The following is a 23,889-nucleotide window of genomic DNA, read 5'->3' on the forward strand; positions in this document are numbered from 1 at the left end:
TTGATCCAGTTGCCAAATCCAGAGCATAATACTTTGTAAACACAGGTCTAGAATTCCAAAGAGTTTCCTTAAATTACCCTGCTGTATCTTAGGGCATATCTAAGAAGTCTTAACAACATAGAGAAAAAGTTTCCCAAAACCACAGTAAGTGATCTGCAGAACCACATTATTTAATGTTTTTAAATATTTCAGAGCTTGAAAGGTATGCATGATAGCGGGAGAAGGCACCTAAGGATCAACAGTAATCCATCAGTCCAAACTGAACATGATCCAACAGTTACAAAGGACAGACTTATTTGCTAACTTCACATCTTTTGTTATCTTCCATAACCTATAAAAAAGGGTCTGAAGTAAGAGTGTGACCTTCAATGTTTCTTACATAAAACTCATCTTCATATTTCTTACATAAAAACCACACAATAACGAAAGCCAAGCTACCTAGTCACGCCAAGCACATGCCCCTGGATCACCCTGTGGTCCAGACAAAGATCATAAATGCACAGCCTCATCTACACATACACGTATGGCAAAGGTTGCTCAAGGCATATGCATGGCATCAGTGAACTGGGCCCAAAGTGTGCACTGTACTATAATCAGCACTTTTTTATACCTCTCTCTGCTGATTAACAGAGCTTTTGAATTCAAAAGCATGACTCAAAGACAAGAACCAACACTCTTCCATAGGAATGAAGAAGTTGTAAGCCATCCATCAAATGAAAGGCACTGTGCGGACTGGCCCAACAGCCCTATGAGACACACATGCATCCTGTGGTCAGCTACAGTGCTACAGAGGAGCTACAATTTGCAGCATGCAGGCACGCAAGTCCTCTGCAGGACTCCTCAGCTGTTCTCCTGTCCTCTTCCACATGAGACACACAGTAATTCCACTTCACTGGAAGGAGGGACCTATTCCAGCATACATCAGTGTTTCGCTTTCTGCTGCGCCCAACGCAACGGTAGCAGAACGCAAAGTAGCATCACTTATTCTCCCTTGGATTAGTCTTTCTTTGGTGAGCTCTCCAAGGGTTAAAGGACCATGAAAGAGAATGAGAAAACTTACACTGACTAGCATGGTATGAACCGGAAGGATTCTTTATGGTTGCTACATTTCACATATGCCACCACAGTCAGATCCAGACACTTTCACACTAGTGACTGTATTATGCATCACCAAAGTCATACCTCTGCCTGGCTGTCAGGTGGTTTGCAGTATGCCCTGATGGAACAGGAGCTCAATTAGCTTGAGATGCCTGCATCTGACACTGAGGGCAACTGAAATATGTCCAGCTGGCCCATATATTTTAAATTTTTGAAACAAAGAACAAAACTGAAGATATTCTACAGTATTGGACAAAGATCACTGCCTCTTTTTGATTATATATGTAATCTCTGTTTAGTTTAAGTAACAACTACCATTTTCTGATAAAATGCTTGCTTACTCTCACTATACTTAAAATTGACATGGGTAGAATATTTGAAACAATCATGCATGAGAAGTTCTTGAAGATAAAGAGTAATTATAACTTACGATTACATCTTTTTTGTACAAACCGCAGCTTACAGGCTGTTCGATACGTTGAAAGTCTGATGACATCAAAATTCTGTGCTCCTATGAATAAAGAAAAATTTGTGTTTTTCTTTCCTCTATAACATTCAGCTTACCCCTGAGAGATTTACTTAAAAATGGTTTGAGTGTTTCTTCACATACATCATCTTTGTCATACAAACGTGACAAAGATTTTCATTACGTATGTCATGGTAAAGTGATTTTCAGCAGTGTATTATAAACTGACCTAAATTTGAGACTTGTACGAGTACCTTACAAGGAAGCAAGAATTAAGTGGTGAGTGGGTAAGGAAGAGGACTGTGCTGATGTTGGAAGACACGTACACAAAAGATAAGAGACAAAGAAAAGGTGGGGTTAGTACTGCTACCACCTTCTGCACCACAGCCCCTTCAGGAGCATGCTTTTGGTCTCCCAAATAGATCCAAATCAGTAAGAAGCAGAAGCACAAAAACATAAAAAATAAAATAAAAAAAAATCTTCACCAACAACCTCCCACTTCAAGATGTGTGTTATACCATCAAACAATCCCACATCAGGAAAGATTTGAATGCCATTATCTATCACTAGTCTGTACATCTACTAGCTCCAGCAATTACTCTGAACATTACAAACCTGAGCAATTTCAGAAAGTTGTATTAACCCTCTGCCAAACAGACCTGCGTACCTCCTATACTGACCAAACGAGAGCATAAATGATGTGGGGATGATAAATGATACTGAAGTCCAGTATTGATCATTTTAATTTGGAAGCAGCCAACAAGTCAAGTCTTGAAAATCCCATTAATCTTAAACCACAATGCCATTTAAATGGCTCACAGTTCAACAGCATTAGCAGCTATGTCCTAAAATCAATATAGTTCTAAGGTGTAGCCTGAAACAATCCAGTTGCACATGAGCAACAGCACAGATGCACGTGGCTCCTGCAACTCTTGTTTTCTCACAGGAACGCACAAAAGCAGGCTCTGCCGCAGCCTTTCATACTTCTCTCAAAAGCCAGAGCCTAGATGAGTAAAGAACTGAGAAACGGGCACAACTGTGACTTACAGAATCCAGACTTCTCAAAGATACTTAAAAACAAAAACCCAAGCCCACATCCTCCTAAAGAAAGTATCAGGTTGCTGTATCAGGGGGTCTTGCTCAAAGATGGTAACTTATTCCCTCCTATGTTCTGAATTCAGAAACCAACTTGCAAATACCTCATTTGAATTACCTTTGTGTAGGCATCCACTGACTCACAGCTGCAAATTTAAGAAAGTCTTCTTGGCTTTTAGATATTTCATCACAATTTCGCAAATACAATGCCAAAAGATCTCTTAAGAACAAGCAGATGCATGTACTGTGTCTTGAAAGTGACATACAAGGATTATCTCTCTCCATCACTGATGTAGGCTTGAAGGTAAAAAGGTGCTCAGAAGATCAGTGAGGGGGGTGACCCACTTCCCAATTCAAGGCTCCCCACGACGGCTTACTTCAGAGTGACACTAGACTAGCCAACACCTGAGGAGCGTTCTTCTGCTTTATAGTATGGCGCTATAAATTTCAGTGGATTATTTCACAGCGTCATCTTTAGAAAACTAGTCTCCGATATTTCAGGAAAGTACTTGCCTAGGTAAACATAGGCTGGAGTATTCAGATCCAAGGCTACAACAAAATAGCTCACTTCATATTTTCTACGCAGTATTCTTTCAAAACTCTCAATTAGGGTGCATACTTCTATCTTTCACACCAGAGAGCACACTTCCATAAACCGTGAGTCTTCACAAAATGCTCTGGCTGTGTAAAATATATGTATACCAATTTATACAGAAAATATTTACATATACATAAAAGGTCATCTAACAGCTACACGTAGAAACAGAAACAAAAAGGAAGAGTCATCCATCTTCTGTTCTCATCTTCCTGCGTCACATTAATACAAAAGCTTTAAACAAGGCCATTCTTTTAAACTATCTGAAGATAAAGTGGGACGTGTTTTCGAGACAATCTCTATCCCTCAACGATGGAATGGATGCGGCTGGAAGGCACTGCTGGAGATCACCTAGTCCCCTCCCTGCTCCAACAGGACCTGCCACAGCAACTTGCCTGACTGTATTCAGTTGATTTTGAGTATCTTCAAGGATGGAGACTCCACAACTTCAGCCGGCAACCTCTCCCAGTGCTCAACCACCAACCACCCTCACAGTAAAACTGTTTTTTCTCACAATGAGATGGAATTTGTTGCGTTTCAGTTTGGGCCTGCTACCTTGTATCCTGCCACTGAGCTGAGAAAAGTCTGGCTCCATCTTCTTTATACCCTTCCATAAGATAAATTTTGTACGTATACTGCAGTTCAGAGAAATCAAGAACAGCTTACGCTGAATTCTTGCCTGTCCGACAGCTCCGTAAGCACTACTAACCCAACACCCCCACATCACTGGGTAGCACACCCAGCGTGGGTGAATGCCAAGGTCTACTCTCATCTCACCCGAGCAGTTATCTAAACACTTCAGCAAATCTGCATGTTGATCAACAACAAATGGTCACTGAAAGCATCGATTTTACACATCACACATCTACCCTGCATATGAAGCTCACCTAAAAAGGAAACCATTTGTGTGTCCACTTTATAGGGAAACATTCTAACACAGGGGAGGTGAAGCTTAAGACCTTAAGCTTTCTCATACTGATATGCTGAAGAGCCTTACAGAGCAAGGCAGTTAGAACGTCTGTACACCAGCACTTTCACTGATAATGAACAGCAAGAACCACAGCTGCAAGAAGAGACACCTTGCCTAAAGACAATAAAAGTTCTGAATATTTTTAACAAATTAGCCAAAGCTAAGAACTAGCAAGACGTCTGAACTAAATGATCACAAGATGACCGTAACACTTTAAAGTGACAAGGCAAATGTAATATACTCTGATGCACCAGTCAAAGCATTGCTACTGGAGAAGTACGTTTGTCATTTCAAAAGGTTCTAATGAGATTTCACCCAGGATATCATGCACAATTCAGAGACTTTTGCTCAAGTAAAGCTGAATAGAGGCAGAGAAGACCAGGAGATGAGCTACACATCAGGGAGGCTACAGGAGTTAGTTTGTGCTAGATGCTGAACAAGCCAAAAAGGGACAAGACTATAAACTCAAACACAACAAGTTGGAAAGATGGGGAGAAATACTAAGACTGGTGTCACATGAAAGGAAGCAGATATAAATTAGCCAGGAATAAAACTGTTCCTGAAGTTATGGGACACCTGTAACTGCCATAAGAATGTTAATCTGGAATTCCTTCAACAAAATAGCACGAATATAGTATTGTTTTAAGAAAGACCGTCACCAGCCTGTAACTGTAATTACAGGACACACTTGACTAACATAGGAACTTCATTCAGTCCTGCCTTCCCACAGGAAAGTAAAATAACATGATGCCAAGGAAACATACAGTCTTTTACTTCTAACTGCACCTATCTTTTTTTAAAAGGCTAAGTCTCATTCCTTTACATTATATTATCTCTGGACAGGCATTTGATTTCTAGTAACAATTACAGCCTCTCTTTCAGAGAATGGTCCTGTAAAAAAAAAAAAAAACCAACCCAAAACCAACACAACCACCCCCCAAGCATCTCAAACTGTTTCTCTTCTGAGTCACACTAGCATTGTGGTGCAATATTTTTATTTTTTTAAGGTTAAGGATCTGTCTGTTGTAATTATTTATTTTAAGTTTTCCCACAAACTTACTTTAGATATTGCCATATATGAGAAATGTGAATGTTCCTTAAAAAAGGAGCTTCACAAAACCTAGCAGTGAATGACCTTTCAGGCAGCTGCGACTCATCTCTTGTGTTCTCCTCCTGACCAGCACCCAGAAGCACCCAGGATGCTTTTCACTAGATGAGGCAATAGTCTTGTGGAAACGAGATGCAAATGATCTGGTAAAACTATCAACGTGAAGCTCTCAGTAAAGAATAAATGACATTATGTCTTCCAATTTCTTACTTACTCATTTCCATGAACAGCTGTCTCTTCTCTGCCATTGTCCTCCTCCTCTTCCCACTCTCCTCAATCATTCTGAAGACAAAAACGGCAAACACTGTTTGTGCTAGAATTTTGTTACAAGAGCAACTTACTGTGAACAACATTATTTTATCCCTCAACTGGAACAGTTTGATTATATTTGGTAAACAAAGAGACCAGCAGAAAGACAGACATCTCTTCATAACGATCATGTTCCATAACGGACAGATAAAAATCTGTTAACAAGTCTGAAGTGTAAGTGCTGTACAGTACGGGAAACATTCATTCTCAACATTTTAGTTGCTAATATGAAGTTTGCAGAACTCAGAGATGCATACATATACATGTAGCAATATTGTGTAAAGAATCCCTCGCTGTTCAAAGCGATTTTGTTTGCACAATACAAAGCAAGCAAGACCTCGCCACGAGCAGCTGAGCCAATGTACGGATTTGCACCGCTGGTGCTCAAAAGGAGAAAGCACATTGCATTCCTTTCCCTGGCTGACAGAGGTCAATAACATCTCTCTTCCTTGCCTAAGGTTCTTGTGGGGATGCTGGGTTTGGGGGCAGAGGGTTCTCCCGGCTTTAAACTTGCAAGGCTGCATTTAACTTTCAAACCTGATGCCTGAGGTCAGATCCAATTTGTCAGGGAAGTAAAGGCCTTAAATATAATTAAGGTGGAAAGGAAAAAAAACCAGCCATGTTGTTTGGTCACACAGGGCTCCCTTTCTCAGGAAAGCAGATGAAAGTAGTACCAACAACATGGTTGAACTGATACACCAAGGTAAGGAGGCACAGGGACAATTTAGTACCTCATATGGGTTGCTTCATTATATAATCCTAAAAGACAAACGCTTAAATTTAGTCAACTCCAGCGAAAAGAAAGCAAAATTAACTATGAACATAAAATTTCACTTAAAATTACTAAATTACATTATTCTTTTGTTATCAGATTCACCAACTCTTTAAATATTTTTTAAACATCTAAATAAAAAAAGGCAAACGATTATTCTACAATTACACCAGAATCTAACTCTAAGGGAGTTAGTCAGCTCACCCTCATGCAACATGGCAGGACAGATTTCATCAGGCTTAAATGTCAACCAAGGAAAAGCAAGTCGTGTCTTGGCACTTCACACACACTCTGATTAACAGTTTCCCTCAGCAGTTGTCCATTGCCTGTTAATTATTCTCTGGTGAAGATGCTGCAACACATTCATCTTGAAAGCCACCAAAACCTTTTTCCTCAACTGTTCATAAAAGGAAAATAAGTGTATGGTGATATAAAGTAATCTGCAAATATATTTTCTTATTTTTTTCCTAATAGGAAAATTAGCAAAACAGAAAGCCATACTCAGAACCAACATGCTTCTGTATTACATTTTTAAAAAGGAAAAAACCTCAATAGCATTGTGCAGATTTTTTCAGCTTCCTAAAATAAATTTTATTAAGTTAAATAAATATATGCAAATGGGATGTCTTATCTTCTCAACCAAGGTTCTTCACTATGCATTGTCTCGAGCTGTACTTCCCAGGGGACTGGAGCAGGTGTTCACAGAGCTGGGCACTGGGAAATGTCACCCATGTGATGCATTTTGTTCACCCACAAGTTCCAGCTATCCTCATACAATGCCCCAAACCTAAGAGTTTTTTGGAGCTAACCAAGATTCTCTTTATTTCCTCATCACTTAAAACATGCACGCCATCTTGAAGAATGCCCGTTACTGTACCAGTCGTTAGCTTTACTTCAAGTGCTAGCGCCACTCTAAATGCCACAACAGATGGACTCCAGCAGGTAAATTAGTTATTTGATCTTTTAAGTTGTTTTTAGTAGAGACTCCATCAAGACATAAGGGACATCATCTGAATCTTCTACAACACCAAAAAAAAAATCATCGTGATAGTATTATACCTTGTCCTTGGGCTTCAGGTACACATGCCCTTCACTCCACCTTCCAAACCCCCTATTTCCAAGCCAATCTCATTTTTCTGCAAAGCTGGAACCAGTCCCTGGGGAACTTGCCTCGCACCAGAGTGGCAAGACAGAGTGATACTAGAGATACCGTAACCATCATTTCTTCTAGCAATTACCTACTAGAGCCCACAGACTCCAGCTAAACCCATGGGAGAGGCCTCCTACTCTGCTTTCAGAGGAGGCACAGAGACATGCTACCAACCAGCAAGGAAAAGCAGATGGCAATGCCAGATACTCCCATTCACCACCACCACTCGAGAGGCTGTGCAAGTATCACAGATGAGGCCCAGGAAAGGACTAAAGGCTCAGATGAAGCAGGGTATAAGACTAATCCTGTATATTAAGTCTGCAATTAATTTTGCTGCTCTGTGCTAACATGTACATTGGAAGTCACATCAAGCTTTTTCCCCTCAGACACTTCATTGCCTTGCAGGTGTCAGGATTTGAGTTTTCTAAGAGGTCATTCAAGCTGCTTGGGCCATGGTCATGGAACACTATCATACATAACGCATAGCTCAACAGGTTAGATTGAACAAGACATACACTTTTTAAAATTTTAAAGGAGCTAGCATTACCCTTCATGCTCTCTGCAAAGCAAATGAATGAATTAGATGTTCATCATGTCCTTGAAGTGAGACCTGAGTAACTTAAAGTGGTCTCTCCATGATTATGGAATGCTGCAGGGACACATCAACAAAGCCCGATTCACCCATAGCTCTGGAATTATCTTGTACAGATTCTTCAGGTGCGGTCTCAGGAAAATCATGTCCCAAGGAACATTGCCTCAGGACCTCCTCCAAGTCCTCTGCCTTTCTTGAAGGGAGCAAAAGATTTGAAATTTGCATTAGGCGAGCAGCTCAACAGTCACGTACCTGCTCACCAAAACAACCTGTTACTATTTAGGTTCACCAGCTCTCTGTGCTGATTCTTTCCTGCTATTATCTGTGACGGGACAAACATGTAAGAAATTATATTTCTGGGCCAGAGTGTCCCACATTCTACAGACAAATAGCAGAGAGAGAAAAGAGACAAACTGGCAGATACTTAGAAAAGTTGTGGAAATTACATTAGTGATATGAGATCCATTAGAATAATTGGCAAACCCATTTTTAAAGCCTGAGCAATCAGATACAGAAGGATCCCTTGCTGATGAAGGAGAAAGAGGGAAAGTCTACATCCATCTTTGCACTTTAAACCTATCTCAAGTTCAAACCAGGAATGAACTAAACCCAGAATAAGTGCAATTATGTTAAGGATGCAAATTACAGTGCTCAACATCAGAAAAAAAAAAGGTAAATTGCAGTTTGTTCTGCATTATTGGTTTTTTCTGTTTGGTTGTGTTGGAAGGGGGTGGCAGTGTGGGTTTTTTTGGTAGGGATTTTTTTGGTGGTTTTTTTTGTCTGGTTGTACATTTTAGTTACATGTTAGTTGTTTGATTGGGTGTTTTTCAAACATTTGTGGCACAATGCATCAGAAAAGTGCCAAGAAACATGCATGGATTGAAATGACAAGACAGACAAAAATTCTCAAGATGGATGCTTAGAATGAACATATGGGGAGAAGAAATGCTAAAAAATATTTATGTACCAACAGAGGACAATGTGAATGCACTGGGATTCTCCAGTATCACATTACATGTTTAAACAGGTACTTAGGAGGGGTTTTTTCATTCAGTTTTGTCCTTCACATTTGATGATGAGCTGTTTCTAAACACTTGGTATCTACTTCATCATTCTTTAAAATCCCAACACATTAGCAACGCTTGGGAGAAGCGGCATACAGAGATCCATGCCTATCTGACCGAAGAGCACTGCATTTCTCTCCTGTCTCTTGAACATATGCTACCATTTTAGTGTGTGGTAACTATATAGCATACACTGAAGAAGGCCCAAGCCCATTTCTGCAGGAACCAGACACTACACTGCTACAAGGAGGACAGCAGCAACATATATCTAAAAGTGTCAGTATTTCACATTATGAACAGCAGAAAGTTCTTATACATTCACAAAATGTCAGCTTTGGACCTGAACATTTCCATAAGAGTAACCCAAATCAAGTTTGTTGGACCTGAGTCACAAAAAAGAACTCAGATAAACTGCTAAATAGGGATTTAGAAGAAGAAAAATGCTTGGTCATGCTTAAAAGCCTTAATTATTTTATTGCAAAGTTCTGCTAAGAGAGTAACAGCACATTACTGGGCCAAATCCAGCCAATGCAGTATCCCATCGCCAAAACGAACCCAAAGCAGGTGAGCAGGGAAGAACAAAAGGATGGGGCAAGCATACAGAAAAACTTCCCAAGAACTTCCAAAACCCTGCTGCACTGAGACTTGCTGAACCAAAGCGATTCTCTGTACTTAGTAACCATCAACATCCTTTCACCTCCACAAGCCTGTTTGTCCCTTTAGTGCCCCATAAAATTGACATTTGCGCTGCGCAGCAGGAATTTCCAAACACGAATCCCACAGCTCAACAAACCACCACACTGGCTTTTCTGCACCTCCCTCCTCCTACCAGATTCACAAGGCTCCTGGTTTTTCTGCTGAGACACGCAGAAAAATCAATCGCTATCCACTCTCTCCATGACATTCATGATTTTATAATTCTGTAACGTTATCTCCTCCCCTGCTGCCTTTCCTCCACCTGGAGGGATCTCAGCTTATTTTGCCATTCCTCAGTACGTACTGAGTGCACTCTGCTCCTGTAAGCCCAAATCAACACATTCATGTCAAGAAAGCTATGCAGCCAAGGTCAGACTAAGAGGTGACTATAGCAATTAATGTGCATGACATTAGGAAAAGCCTGGGATGGAAAGCCACAACAGACTGAACAAGGAGATGAGAAGTGGAGAAGAACAGTGGATCACTGCTCTGCACAGCAATGACTGGAATGGCCAGCAGCAGCAGTGCAGAATACACACAATGTTATTTGACCTGGGCAAACTGAAAGATGAGAGGTAAGGATCAAAACTGCTATGGAGAGCAGAAAAACCAGCTTTTCCAAAATAAACTAACCGTGAATTTAAGTCTTCCTCTAGCCATGAAATGCAATAATGAGACGCATTTCATTTTCCTGTAGCTTTCAGTACGTGTAGCTACATGCTGCCTGAAGGTGCATATGCCTACAAACCCTAGAACTTGCAGATGAAGAACCCATGCAAGAATCAATATGGATTCAGAAGATGAAGTTAGGAGGGAGTTCTAATAGAAAACTACCTTAAGTATTAATCAGACTCATACAAACAACAGTACATACTGTACCTTGGTACGTGTACTTCAAGGGGAATGGGCAAAACTGAGAGGGAACTATTAAATCCTAACTTCAGTGTTTAAGCACAGTCTGAAACTGCATACACAAATACCAAAAATGACAGACAGCGTTCTGAAGTTTTGGCCGTGGTACAAAATGCCCGACCTCCATCCAGCCTCAGACTTCTCAATGCTACATAGTACAACTGTTTTCTGTAGACTAGGCCTAATGATTTCTTATTTCTTCCCTTAGGCTTCCTGCCATCTACACTGAGTGCCTCAAATGTAGAATTAATCAAAAGAGCCTACAAATTAAGACACCAAGACTTGGGATTAGTCGTGTCTAATTAGACAAATCTGCTTTCTTTACCCCACTCTAAAACACCATGGAATTTCAGAATAATTACACAGAAAAGCAAGGTTCCCCAAAAGGTCCTTGCAGCAAAAAAAGTTCTCACTTACCAGTAGAGATACTTCAACTTCTTCAAAGCCAAGCAGTTTGAGATTCAGACAATACTTCTTGCTATTTATATAAAGCTAGAAATCAAATACCTCTGAATTTCACAGGAAACTATAGATATTTCTAATTAGGTTCAGAGATGTTACACTTTAATTATTCTGAAAAGGCTGGATTTTGCTTTAAAGGTCAGGGTTAAAGTTGTAGTACCAAGTCCTGCCTGTATGATGGAGAAGCCCGTAAAATTCCATTCTACACTCCTGGAGCTTTGTAGGGGTGTGGGTTTTGTTTGTTTATTTTAAACAGAAACATAAGAATGACCACACTGTGTCAGACCAAAAGTATGAGTTCCTCGTCATCTTTCTGCTTCTTTTAGACTCTTTACTGCATAGTTCTATTTCATGCTTCCCCTTGCCTCCACCCATTTCTGTATTGGAGAAGACAAAAATAATCCTCAGACATCATCTCTTTTCTAGGCAGAAGAATCTGAAGACTAGCTGTCTCTTGCCGAGAAATCACTCATACTTATGACTGATCTTTATCATCTTCTACCATCCCTTTTCTCGTTCCATCATCTGCTTTCAGAGATGAAGCAGAAACAGAACAGAGTATTTAACATGTAGGCACACCACTGCTTTATACAGCAGCAGTAACAACATTCTTGTCTTCTTTTTTAATATTCTTAATAGAACATTAAAAAAAAATTTAAGACTATTAAGCTTTTTTTTTTTTTTTTTACCATGACTGAGCATTGGTCTGAAGCTTTTACAGAACTAAAGTAAAGCATCAGGATGCTTACTCCTGAGGGACAGTTCAGAGCCTAGGAGCAGACATATCAACCCAGACTGCCAGTTTATCCTCTCCCCTCTCTCACTCTTATTTGCGTAACTTGACATGCCTCCTACACTAGACAATAAAAGAGAACAAACTCAATAGCTAAGTCCTAAACTTAATAACTGACTGTATTTTTAATAGATATCTTTCAGCAGATGCCTCACCGTTCACCCTCCAGTCACTTGTTTGTGATTACCCACTGTTGTTTATGACAGTGACAAAGTTAACCTGGGGATAGTGAGACTGTAAGGAATTGATCTCTGACTCTTTAGCTGCATTTGCCTTCTGCCCAAAAATGTAACCTTGCTCTTAAAAGTAGACAGGTATGTTTTTCTTACCTCTATCATTCTATATATACACCAAGGCATTCTTAGCAGTAAGATAATGTGTTAGCCTGGTTTTGTTCTGCTTCCCCCTTCCCCACTCCAGTGTTTCCAAATTAGAAATCTATATTGTATGATATAAAGCAAATGTGTGTCATTTTAGCAGCAAGATAGAAAATAGAAGTTACGGTCAAAGTACTATCCTCACAACTGAATTGAAAAAAAAATGAATCAGAGGTCTACAGATTGCTTCAAGTGCAGATTGTCAAAACATAGAGAATTGATGCCCATACAAATAACTGAAGAACACCACTGGAATTAATTTCCTTAGCTTTAATAACACGCAATTCAACCAAAGGCTGAAACTTCCAGAGCTTAAAGAAATATGCCTGGACACAAGCCATCTGTATCACCAGCAGTCTCTTTAGAGGGGAAAACCTAAATCTGATAAAGATGTGAGTTTCACACACAAAGGTGTTTCATGATGAACATCCTGTTTTGTTGTTCTAGCAAAAGCAGTATCATCAAATAACTTACTCTGCTTCCAGTCATGGTGATGTGACAGTGAGTCTACGTGGTCTGTCCTGGACAATCTCCATAGGTATTTCTTGCTCAAAAAGCTTTTTGTAACACTTAGCAATCCGGTAAGGACACTCACGTCAAAAAAGCTCTTGTTCACTTAAGGATGGGACCAAGACTGGGTTCAACCTACTACTTTTTTTTTTTCCTTTAAAGACTGTTAAAACTGACTGCAGTTCAATTTGCATGCCAGAGAATCTCCTCTGGCTGGATGTCTCCCAGAGTTTCAAGGATTCTGATTAATTATGGAGAACTGGAAGTAAACATTAGTTCCTGAGGTTCTGGTCTTCACATCAGTTCTCTCTCTGGCAGCACAGGCTGAACTGACACTCACCACCTCAGGTGGAAGTACAGAAAACCTGCAAGAGAGCACGAGTGCTCTGCTCAAGTCTGACTCAGTGAAGTACAGGATTTCCTCCCTGCAGCGACAGAACAGTGCTTGAATTTAAAGTAAGAATGGTGCTGGTTCCACAGAAGATGATTCTGCTTTATGTCAAGAGGCAGCAGCTTTGTTTAAGAAAAAAAATCTGAAATCAGTAAGATGAATGCACTACTGGCAGAGAGTTTATCTTTTATGTACTGGAAAAGTCAGTATAGGTACTAACACTGACCACAGTCTATAAGTCTTAGGTCAAGCATGCTCAAGTTGAAATCAGAAATGAAAGTTTGCAAGTTGAAGTTACTGCCGCAGCCAGCACCTGACACCATGCAGATTGTATTTGCTGATTTAACTTTGGAGAGACTGAAAGTAAGCTGCAACATGCTCCAATTTCAACAGTTCTATCATAATGCATGTGCTCAACTTGCTTTTCTAAGTATTCAGAACAGAGGCTGAAAGTTACCGAGACATTATCATATAATAATACTACTAATAATTTATTTTTACTTATATGTAAATGTGTATGTATATAAAAAAGGATATTTTTTTACTGTAACAGGGAGACTAGCCACCAGTTCCATGGGAGATTTTAGTTCAAGATGCCTATTATTTAAATTCATAATGTTGAAAATCAGCAGGGAATTATCTGTACTGCAGTAAAATATTCACTAAAGAAATGCAGTTTAATTATTATTAAATAGTATTAGAAAAAATCATTACATGCTAACAGTTATTTGTACATACTTTGTACAAATTTGTACATCATTCGTACATATTTGTACATCAAAGTAATGTTCACCTTAAAGCACAAAAAAATGCATAAGCTATAGTAACTTACAAAACTACAGTTGATTAACTTGATGCAAACCTTCAAGAAGTTTACAGTTTCCCTTTATGCTTTCACCTTCTCCCTCCAATAACACTGATTTCTCGCTTCCTGAGTAAGCTCTATGACAAAGTTAATATAAAAGCTGATTTATAAATGCTATATCAGTAATCGTGGAGAATTCTACAGTCAGTCACCACCTCAAATATATTCATAGGCACCACAAATTCAAACATTTTTCTTATTTCTCTTGCGTTTTTTTTTCTTTTACTGTTTATATTCCAGTCTTCTGTCTCACAACTCTCCCTTTTCCTTACTTTGAAAGCTCTCTCCCACATCCACAACACATACGTGCATGCATTATATACGTACACCTGGCTGGAGAGAAAACAACCATACGTATATAAAAAGTAAAACCTAACGCCTGTTTTTCCCCGTGACTTGCTGTAACAGTTTCAGCCACTGATGACTCTGGACCACACATTTCAGTGGTTCCTGATTGTACTTGCAGCTTAAGCACAAAAATGAAAACAAGCCACTCCGAAGATTGTTAGGCCAATACTACAGGACCTATCTTAAAAGGTTTCGCTCTTCTTGGAGCTCATCAGCTGTAGGTAACGGCCTAAATAAGCAGCTTTTCCTCCTCAGATTGGAGGGGAAGGAGACTATGTAATTAATCTCAGCTAACAGAGCAGCCATTATATTCTCACACTAACTAGAGCCACCATCCAAGAAGTCACACTCCTTCCCTACCTGCTACTGTAACGACTTGCTACTATGTGAGAGACTATGAACTTAAAACTTCATCATTTGGGTTCCGTATCTGCAATTTCAGGTGCTTCCTCACTGCTTCTTGATTACCGAGTCACTAAATCTGTTAGAGGGGAAAAAATATCTCTCAAGTAAATTGTTTTATTTTTTATTTCCACTTTTAAGAGATACCCCAAAGGAAATTCTGACCTTTACGATTTGATAACCGTTTCCAGACATCTGTTTGCATTGAAATGCAGCCTAATCAAACTGAACAGAAGAACATAGAAACACAATTTATGAATTATTAAATTTGAGTTGTTCAGATTCTTGATGTTGCATTTTACTAGCAGAAATAATATTTGATATCACTGGTAAGACAACTGCATTTGTTGTGCGAGGGTAAAATTGTGCTTATACCTATTTATGTTCAGAAATTAAATAATTTAAAAAAATTCAGAATAGCAGTTTGGGCCATATTTTGATCTTAAATGTACTCAATTCACATGGAAGGAAGTTTAGGAACTTTCTGCCAGTTTTCTAATTAGAAGAATGCATCTTCACAGGTGGTTTAACAAGAAGCTTTCATCCCCTGTCAGTTCATTCCCTTTTACAAATTTGAATGAACCTGTCATTGGGATGAAGACACTGAATAAAAATTCAGGGCATATCTGTACTTGCAGAAAAAGGTTATTGCTGTTGCATCAGGTTTAGTACTTCAATCATCTGTTTTGGGCTTCTGAACTTGTATGGCTTCAACTGTCATTTGATTTAAAAAAACCAAATTATTTCTAAATTGTCATAATGCTTTGTTAAAGTATAAAAGTTAAGTTTATTTATGATATGAGTATCATTTATTCACCTTTGATGGATTTCAGTAAAAAGATGCTGAAGTATTTTTACTTTGTCTTTACTAAGAATTTGAACAAAACCCCCAAAGATTGATTTCATTCCCTCATCTCCCTCTCTGTCTATCCAAAACACCTGAATCTGCCTACTCATTTCTTTGTTCTTCATCCTCTCTTGGTTCATATTTTGATCTCTCTTTTATCTGCAGTCAAACATTAATATATGCAGTTGATTAAAGGTATTCTTCCATTCCCCAATGCCTCTTACTAGGAAAAAGAAATTGATCTAGAAGTTAATACAGAGGGACACATCTAATGCACTTAGACCAAAATCCAGGAAGACAAAAAGATAAGCCTTTTATATTCATGCAAGTAGACTGGCAACATCTTTTAAAGTTTATTTTAACCATTCCTGATAATTGTCCTAGTTTAACTTAAAATTTCAAATTCTGTTCCCATCACCATATGGGATAAGTAATCAAAGCAAAAGCAATGGCACACAGAAGTATTAAAAATACTTTAAAATGTTGCTTCTGTATCTGTTGCAACAGGAGTAACAGAGCATCTTTGAGAAATAATATGAATCTTCCTAATTTCCTAAAAACTTAAAAAGGTCCGGATCTCACAGATTTTTAAAATGAAGCTTTCTTAAAAGCATGGGACTCAAATGCTTGCATAAGACCTTTACAAGTCAGAACTGACTTCAGTCTAGAAGGGCGTAAGTGAAAAAAAAACCCACTAAACTAAGACCAAGAGAATGGATTATAACTTGGCAGTGAAATTCTATACAAATCAATGGTTCTTTTATTTTTTTTTAATACAGTGGCTCAAAAGCTACTCTTAAAGAAGATTTTGCAAAACCATGCAATATTATACAGTAAACTTTCTTGAAAATGAATGGGCAATCAAGAAGTTTTTGGGGAAAAAAACATAGTATCGAGAACTACACATTTCCCTACTCCATGCCTTGCTGCTTCTGTTTAAACTGTAAGATTTTTTTCAAGGCACAAAATACCATCTGTTTTGTTTTTACAGGACACTGCACGCAGCAATACATCCTCAGCCAGTCCTTATTGCTTTAATTTACTGTTATGGAAAACAACCATAACATTGGTCTGAGACCCACGAGGAGACCAGCAATTTTATCTTCCCAACTAGTAAGAAATTGGTAAGGATTTTACTAGACACAAGAGTATTTAATCACAGGTTTCTTTCAAAAACCTTTTAACACTATTTTAAAAAGAAGTTCCAGATTACCTCAAGACAAGATAGAAAAAATTCAAATCCAGGTAGAGTTCCAAACCATTCCAATTATTGTAACACAAGATTTCACTTCACATATGCAACTGTTTGTTCAACACCCAGAACAGACAGAAATCCCTGCCCTGAAGAATTTACAGGTCAGGTGCAAGACTACAGACAAGCTGATGAAACCAACAGCTGGCACCATATTATTCATAGCCTACTTCCTGGGAAGTTTAAGGCACAAAACCAAAGAAAGGTTTAAAGGAACATTACAAGTTATTATTTTAGGTACATAGCAATACATATTCATATTTAGTAAGCAGGGAATTGTTAAGCATGGGGAACAGCAAAACTGGAAGCTATTCAGGACAACACTGCATGTTTAAACACACACTGAATAGCCTGATCTGTTTTCCAGCAAACTAAAGAGAGGATGCATAGCAGTAGGACACAGAGCACCTAGAATACAAAAATGCTTTTCTTGAATAACTGGAAAGACATCACAAACTCTTATTTTTCTTTATTGCCCAAAAGCCTAAGGAATAGAAAGAGGCTTTTACAACCTGCCCTGGTGATTCTGAGACTGAAGTTAAAAAGTAATGCCTACACATAAGGTTTACCATGAGCCTGCAAACAAGAGCAAATTTAGCAGTTAAAATTATTCCCTTAAAATAAAGCAATGTTAACGTTAGATAAGAAATGAAATATTACACCATGATTTTCAAGCAGTAAGAACTTGGAAATACCCTAATTAATAGCTTACCTCTCCCTCTCAGGAAGGGAAGATTCATCTTCTTTATAACACTGGAAGGGATTTCTGTGCAATCTGTGCTTCTCAGCTTTTCCAACGTGAATCTTACAAAAACCTTTCTAGCCATTTTAATCTGCAGGTTCCCAGAGCTGCTTATTAGAGCACAAGAGAAAAATTCTAAAATTGCCTCTTCACCAAACTGAACTATTTATTAGGAATTGTTTTGAGTTACTTTTTTGCCCTTTTCTCTATTAACCTAGATTAAGCGATCGAGCATGAACAGAGTAAGGAATGCAGCACCGGCAGGATACCACACAAATGTGAACTCTGACAGGACACAAACTAATCCAGATCTCGTGCTGGTGGACAACAGTATAGTGCATAAACACTACTCTCCTCCCAATTCATCCACATCAATATTAGACAATACCATTTTCAGTATCTGTCATCACCTCTAGTTCTGTATCACTTGCTACCATCTTCATCAATCACTAGTAATCCATGCAAGACCTTCCCTCCCCACCTCACTTCAGATGTATTCACCTTACATTAAAAGATTCAGCACATGAGAAAAAGTTGACACAAACTGCTCCTTTGGCACACCCGTAGAAATGCTAAGTTCCAGCCAAAGGGGCAGTGACAATGTGAACTCCTTTCAAAATCACAACTGAATTAGAAGGGGAAAAAAGCTTACCCAATTTTAAATCTTTACATAGCCATCATTTTATCTCCTACATTAAAATGTAAAATCATCCTCACCAAATTCACAAGCCTACAAAGTGTTGCCACTACCAATGGGAAAGTGAACACGTGTATAATCCCAGGTAACTTTGGTTTTGTCTGAGCTGCCAGAAACATACAATACCTTCTTCAGAAATTTGGCTGTACCCAAACAAGTTGTCAAAAAACACCAGTGCCTCCCTACTGCCTCTGTATTTCCTTTGATGTCATCATTCTATAAAATAAAGAAAGATGAACCCACAATAATTAAGATTCCATAAGCACTGCAACAAAGAAAAAATCATATAAATAAACTCAAAGAATAGTATTGCACTTCTAATGTAGCATTCTGCCTGTCCCCGAAACACCTCTCCCTGGATAGAGCACAGCTAGTTTGCTCCACTTTGCAATCCTTGTTAAGCCTCTCAAGATGTGCTTGCTCATATTGCAAGGTATTAAAAAAAAAAAAAAACAACCCACCCCAAACCATGTTTTGGTTGCATTCACTAGGTAACCAGGGCAAGAAACATTTAAATGCGCATCCCAGCCAAAACCAGGACATGTGCGCACCTCATAGCACACCTGCTTCCAAATAATTTGCTGTCTGCACTGCCATACAACCTGTACAACCACAACCATAACAAGTTAACAGATACTACTACCCAGTCAAGCTTTCTTAATGTTTACTGTTGACGTAAGTTTCTTCTCAGTGTATATTCTGTTATCACTAGAAACTGACCTACAAGCAGTAACACAGAACACAGTATAGTAGAACTGGAAACTTCACCCCTTCCCTGCCTCCCATCTAACTTATCTTTGCAGACTAAGTTACAAAAACCCTTTTAGATTATTCAGCCCTTAACATTCAGCTCTACAGTCTTCTATCAATGTTCCCATGTACACATCTGTAACACTGACTCTGTACACTGTATATAACATAGAACATTGTCAGCTGCTTTTCTAATTATCTGCAATTTAACATTCCAACTATCTGACCAACTGTGGACACAAATGAAGTTTTGTTTTCTTTCTTAAGAAAACCAAAATAAGCCAAATGTGAAACTTAATTGATCATGCTTGCCATTGTGTTCTGTAAAATGATGAGTTCTTACCCCTTAGCTTTGTAACTTTTCTTGTTTAAAAAAAAAATTTAGGGACTAGGCTCCCTCACCATTTGCTTTCTGGCAAAACAGCCGCCTCACTCCTCAGCCTCTTAAATGAAGTAAAAATCTGCACCTGAAAGCAGCAAGACTGATAAAGACAAAAAAAATACTTCATGCTTGCAGTCAGTCAGTACTGCTTACCTGCAGTAAAGCTATTATGATTTTAAGTGTTTTTTTAACTATAGTACACACTTTATACACCCAATCTTTTCAAAATTTAGACATGAATTGGTACCTGCTGTCATTCATTTCCTAGAGATGAAACATTTCCTAACTCCATTCATTTCCAAAGAGAGACAACTGGCCAAATAAAATTCTACAACAGATTATTACAAGGTTTATTAGCATTTCTTCCAGATTTAGTTTGCCTAAAAATTTTCACTGCTGCAAGTATTTTTATAAATCTGTATTACTTAAGCACAACCAAGAAATTAAAATACTGTCATCCATTCTAGTAGCCCCTGATAGCCCACAGGACTGGAAAAGATCCATGAAACAATATACTAAGTTTAGCCACAGTTTATCAGTTTAAATACTAAACCAAACACAAATAATACAATCACGATTTCTTCTCCCTGGTACTCAATGGGAAAAGAAAAAAGAAATAATAGCTTAATACAAATATTATAAATTCAAATCCTTATCACCAGATAAAATAACCTTGAAACCACAAAGAAAAAAAAAAGTGGCAGGGATAGATAATGGTAAGAGAATGAGGCTGTGCTGTGAGTGGAATGTTGAAAGCCAACCCTTCACACCTGCTGGGAAACTGTGTCTGCCTCTATCAGGTGATGTATTCTGTAACTACAAGGATAGTGTCAATGCTACAGACTACCATGTCCGAACTACAAAAATTACCTTTCCTTCCAAAAAAAGTTCTAGGAAATCGTTTGCAAAAAGTGCCTTATCTGAACACATCATTTAGGTTCTACAAAGCTTGTAACAGACGAGCCACATGAAGCCAGACTCTCTGAACCATCCAGAGTATGTGCTGTGCGCTCTGGTTAACATGCCAACTAATCCGAAGTTGTTGGTTTAAACTTCAAGACCTGATTTTCTCTCTCTTCAAAACCTGTCAGCTTGCACAACATACAACAGATAACATATGGCCATGGCTAGAAGGAATTGTAAGTTGTCAGTCCTAATGCCACCCTGTGGTACCGAGTGTATAATATAATTAAAGTGATGGGAAAATCATGCTTTTATGATACTGCAAAAGCCTTTGTTCTTGCATTATGGCTTCTTCCTAAGTTTTCTATACCATTCATCATTTAACTTCTTAAAATTTATGTTGTTATTGCAACACGTAGGTTCTGTGGTAAACCAGATGCCTAAACATATTAGCTGCAGCACAGACAATTTATAAAGGAATTTACCATTTTAAATAACCTACAGCCTAAACAAGAAGCAGTTTGCTGCAAAAAAAAACAGGGGGGGTGAGACAATACTGACATGTCTTCTGTATTCATCACAACAAAAACTCTAATGAACAATGAGGGGGTTGTCACAAGGCGCTTACACAGAGGTCTACTGGATGTGTCCTCTTATATGTGAGATAAGTAACAAGCAGACGACAAATTCCAGCATCCCCAACACAAGAGTGGGAAGCTGCCTTCTTGGTACTGAACAAGACCTCAGCAGCTGATTGGGGATACATCATCAAACAGCTATACAACAAAGACAAGAATCCTATGTACGATAAAGATAAGAAGCAGAAACCCCAAAGAGGATTTAAATAGGACAAGCTACCTCTGGAGCAGCATCCTGGACAGATGAAAGCATAGCAAGAATGTAAGGGTCAAAAGGAATGATGTTGCTGGAAACATGATGTGAGTTGACTAGTCTGGAAAAGAACTTCAGAAAAGACTGTAGCATAGGCCACAGACAGCCTTCGCCAACTGTACATGTTCTGGTGAGAGAAATTACTGCTCAGACTGCCCTACACCGTCTATACTGATTAATTCTCCTTTTTCCAGCTTCCCTAAACAGGAAGTCTTCAGGCCAGTAGCATGTTCGCCCTTTTATCCAAATTCCCCAAAATTAACCCAAAATATCCTTTGGAGAAAACGCAAAAAGCAACAGCGTTAAACCAATGCTTGTGAGTTACCTCCTTTCCTTTGGGTGTACGTTATGAAGCCATCTAGCAGTATAGGATCATACATGCTTATCAGGGAAAAGAAAGAAGGGAAGGGGGGAAGAGAAGGCCCAGTTCTTCAGTCCAGCATTTCCCAATTTTTCTAAAACCCGGAACTGAGACTTCTGACTTTTTGAACCACTGGTTCAGGCACATGGAATGTTCTGTCACTGGGCAGCCATGCCAGACAGAGCATCAGACTGTAGAGTCAGTTTTAGGAACTAGAGTAGAAAACTGAAAGTACAAAGCATTTTTAAAGGGCAATAATGCACAACTATTGAGCAAATTCTAACGTTAATAACTCTGATTCTATTAGACATGCATTTCAAGCAGCACAGAAATAACTTTCAAAGTATCCTTGTGCTTTCCAGCCTGTTCTCAGTGGCTCACCAATCCCCGCTGAAAGAAGAAAGTACTATGCTGGTGCTCTGTGTACCACTAAGGTTTTCTTAGCTCTCCATAAGAATATTCATCAGCTTCACCTCCCCAGCTAAGGGACCTAAATCAAACTTGCACAAGAACCTAATTGAAGGGATTTTTTTTTTTTTAAAGCAGGATTGCATCTCATGTAGGAGTATCTTATATATCCAATACTTCACATAAAATGCAGAAATCACCACCTCGTGCCAGAAGTTTGTAATAGATGAAAAATTTCAATATCAGTTACGTGAGTGTGACAAACAGGCAACTGGTATCAGTTACATAATACAAGTTTTTAAGCTCAATACTCCAGGTAGTCACAACAGATCACATTACCTGAATTACACCAAGAAGTCTCTTAGGGCAACTTCCACTTTCTGGGGCTCAGTTCCTTCTTCAAACATTTAAAGCCAATCTAAAAAAAATGGGGGAAAAAACCCAAGCTTTTTTACCAAGAAAGTAGCGGTTTTCCACAGAAAAAAATAACACTGCCACCCCGATTTTGCCGTTACTGCTGTGATTATGCTACTTTTGCCCTGATTGTGTCTCCCGTTAATTACAAAGGAACGAAGCCTGCAGGTTCTACGCGAGCATCTGTCAGCTACAAGATGCGCCAACCAGGCACAGCCGAGAGCCCCGGGGCACCCTGACCGCTCCCGCCGCCAACCGCCAGCCTCGAGACCGGCGGGCCCGGAGCGCGGGGCAGGCGACCCGCCAGGCTCCCCCAGGTGTCCGCGGCCCGCTGAGGGGCGCCGGGCGCGGCTCCCCTCCGCCCAGGCCGCCCGCGGTTCGCTCCGCCCGGCGTTTCCTCCGCGCCAGGCCCGGAGCCCGGCGAACCCCCGCGAATCCCGCAGCTCCCGCGGCCGAGGCGAGGGGCTCCGGCTCGGTGCCGGCCCCCAAGACCTCTGCGGGCAGGAGGGGCGCCCCCCGGACCCGCCCGTCCCCGCACCCCGGCCGGGTAGCGGCGGGGGCCGGGGCACCCTCCTCCCCGCAAGGCCCCGCACCCTCCCACCCCGCGGGCGGTAGCGGTGCCCGCAGCGGGCCCGCGCCAGCGCCCGTTTCCGCCGCGCCGAGCACGCACCTCTGCCGGGGGGCGGCGGCCGGGGGGAGTGGGCTGCCCGGGGCGGGGGACACGGCGCAGGCGGGCTCGGGCCGCCGCTCGCCGCCACGCCGGCGGCCGCACGGGCACGGCCGGCCGAACCCCTCAGCCTCCGCGCTCCAACGGACCCCGGCCGCCTCGCGCCGCCCAGCCAATCCGAGCACGCCTCCGCAAGGGCGCGCGCACTCTCGCCAATCTGAGCCCGCGCCCACCTCACCCCCCCCCCGTCCGGCGCCTCCAGCCAATCAGCAGCTGAGGCAACCGGCCCCGCCCCTCCCGATCCGTGCGGCTCCGCCTAGCCGCCAATCGGGAGGCAGACGCTTCTCCGGCGGCGGACGTGCGTGCGCTTCCCCCGCGCGCTCCCCGTTCCCCTCAGCCAATCGGCGGCCGAGGCCCTGCGCCGCCCGCGCGCGCTCTCCTTGCGCCAACGGGCCCCCGGAGCGCTCGTGCTCTCCGCCCAATCAGCGGCCAGCGCGGCCTCGCGCGCTCCCGCCCGTGGCACAGCGCGCGCCGCCGCCCCCCCTCCGGGCGCAGCGGCAGTGCGCAGGCGCAGTGCGCGCCCGTGAGGCGATGCCCGAC

General features: G+C 40.7%; 1 protein-coding gene across 19 annotated transcripts in view; it reads right to left on the minus strand.

The window, feature by feature from the left end:
• Positions 1-23,469, minus strand: part of DTNB (dystrobrevin beta) — a 214,985-nt gene extending 191,516 nt beyond the window's left edge. For 14 of the 19 annotated variants that reach the window (XM_040597611.1, XM_040597622.1, XM_040597620.1 and 11 more), the window contains exons 1-4: positions 23,293-23,469; positions 22,548-22,626; positions 5,547-5,614; positions 1,529-1,609 (exon numbers count right to left, since the gene is read on the minus strand). In XM_040597611.1, the coding sequence (XP_040453545.1) occupies positions 1,529-1,609; positions 5,547-5,613 (148 nt within the window). In that variant the 5' untranslated portion in view covers position 5,614; positions 22,548-22,626; positions 23,293-23,469. Of the gene's footprint in view, positions 1-1,528; positions 1,610-5,546; positions 5,615-6,617; positions 6,811-12,933; positions 13,383-22,547; positions 22,627-23,292 lie in introns of those variants that run through there. The other 5 variants (XM_040597607.1, XM_040597608.1, XM_040597623.1 and 2 more) reach the window with 5 other exon arrangements.
• Between the last annotated feature and the right edge of the window lie 420 nt (positions 23,470-23,889).

Source organism: Falco naumanni, chromosome 6 (assembly GCF_017639655.2).
Source record: "Falco naumanni isolate bFalNau1 chromosome 6, bFalNau1.pat, whole genome shotgun sequence".
Classification (NCBI taxonomy): domain Eukaryota; kingdom Metazoa; phylum Chordata; class Aves; order Falconiformes; family Falconidae; genus Falco; species Falco naumanni.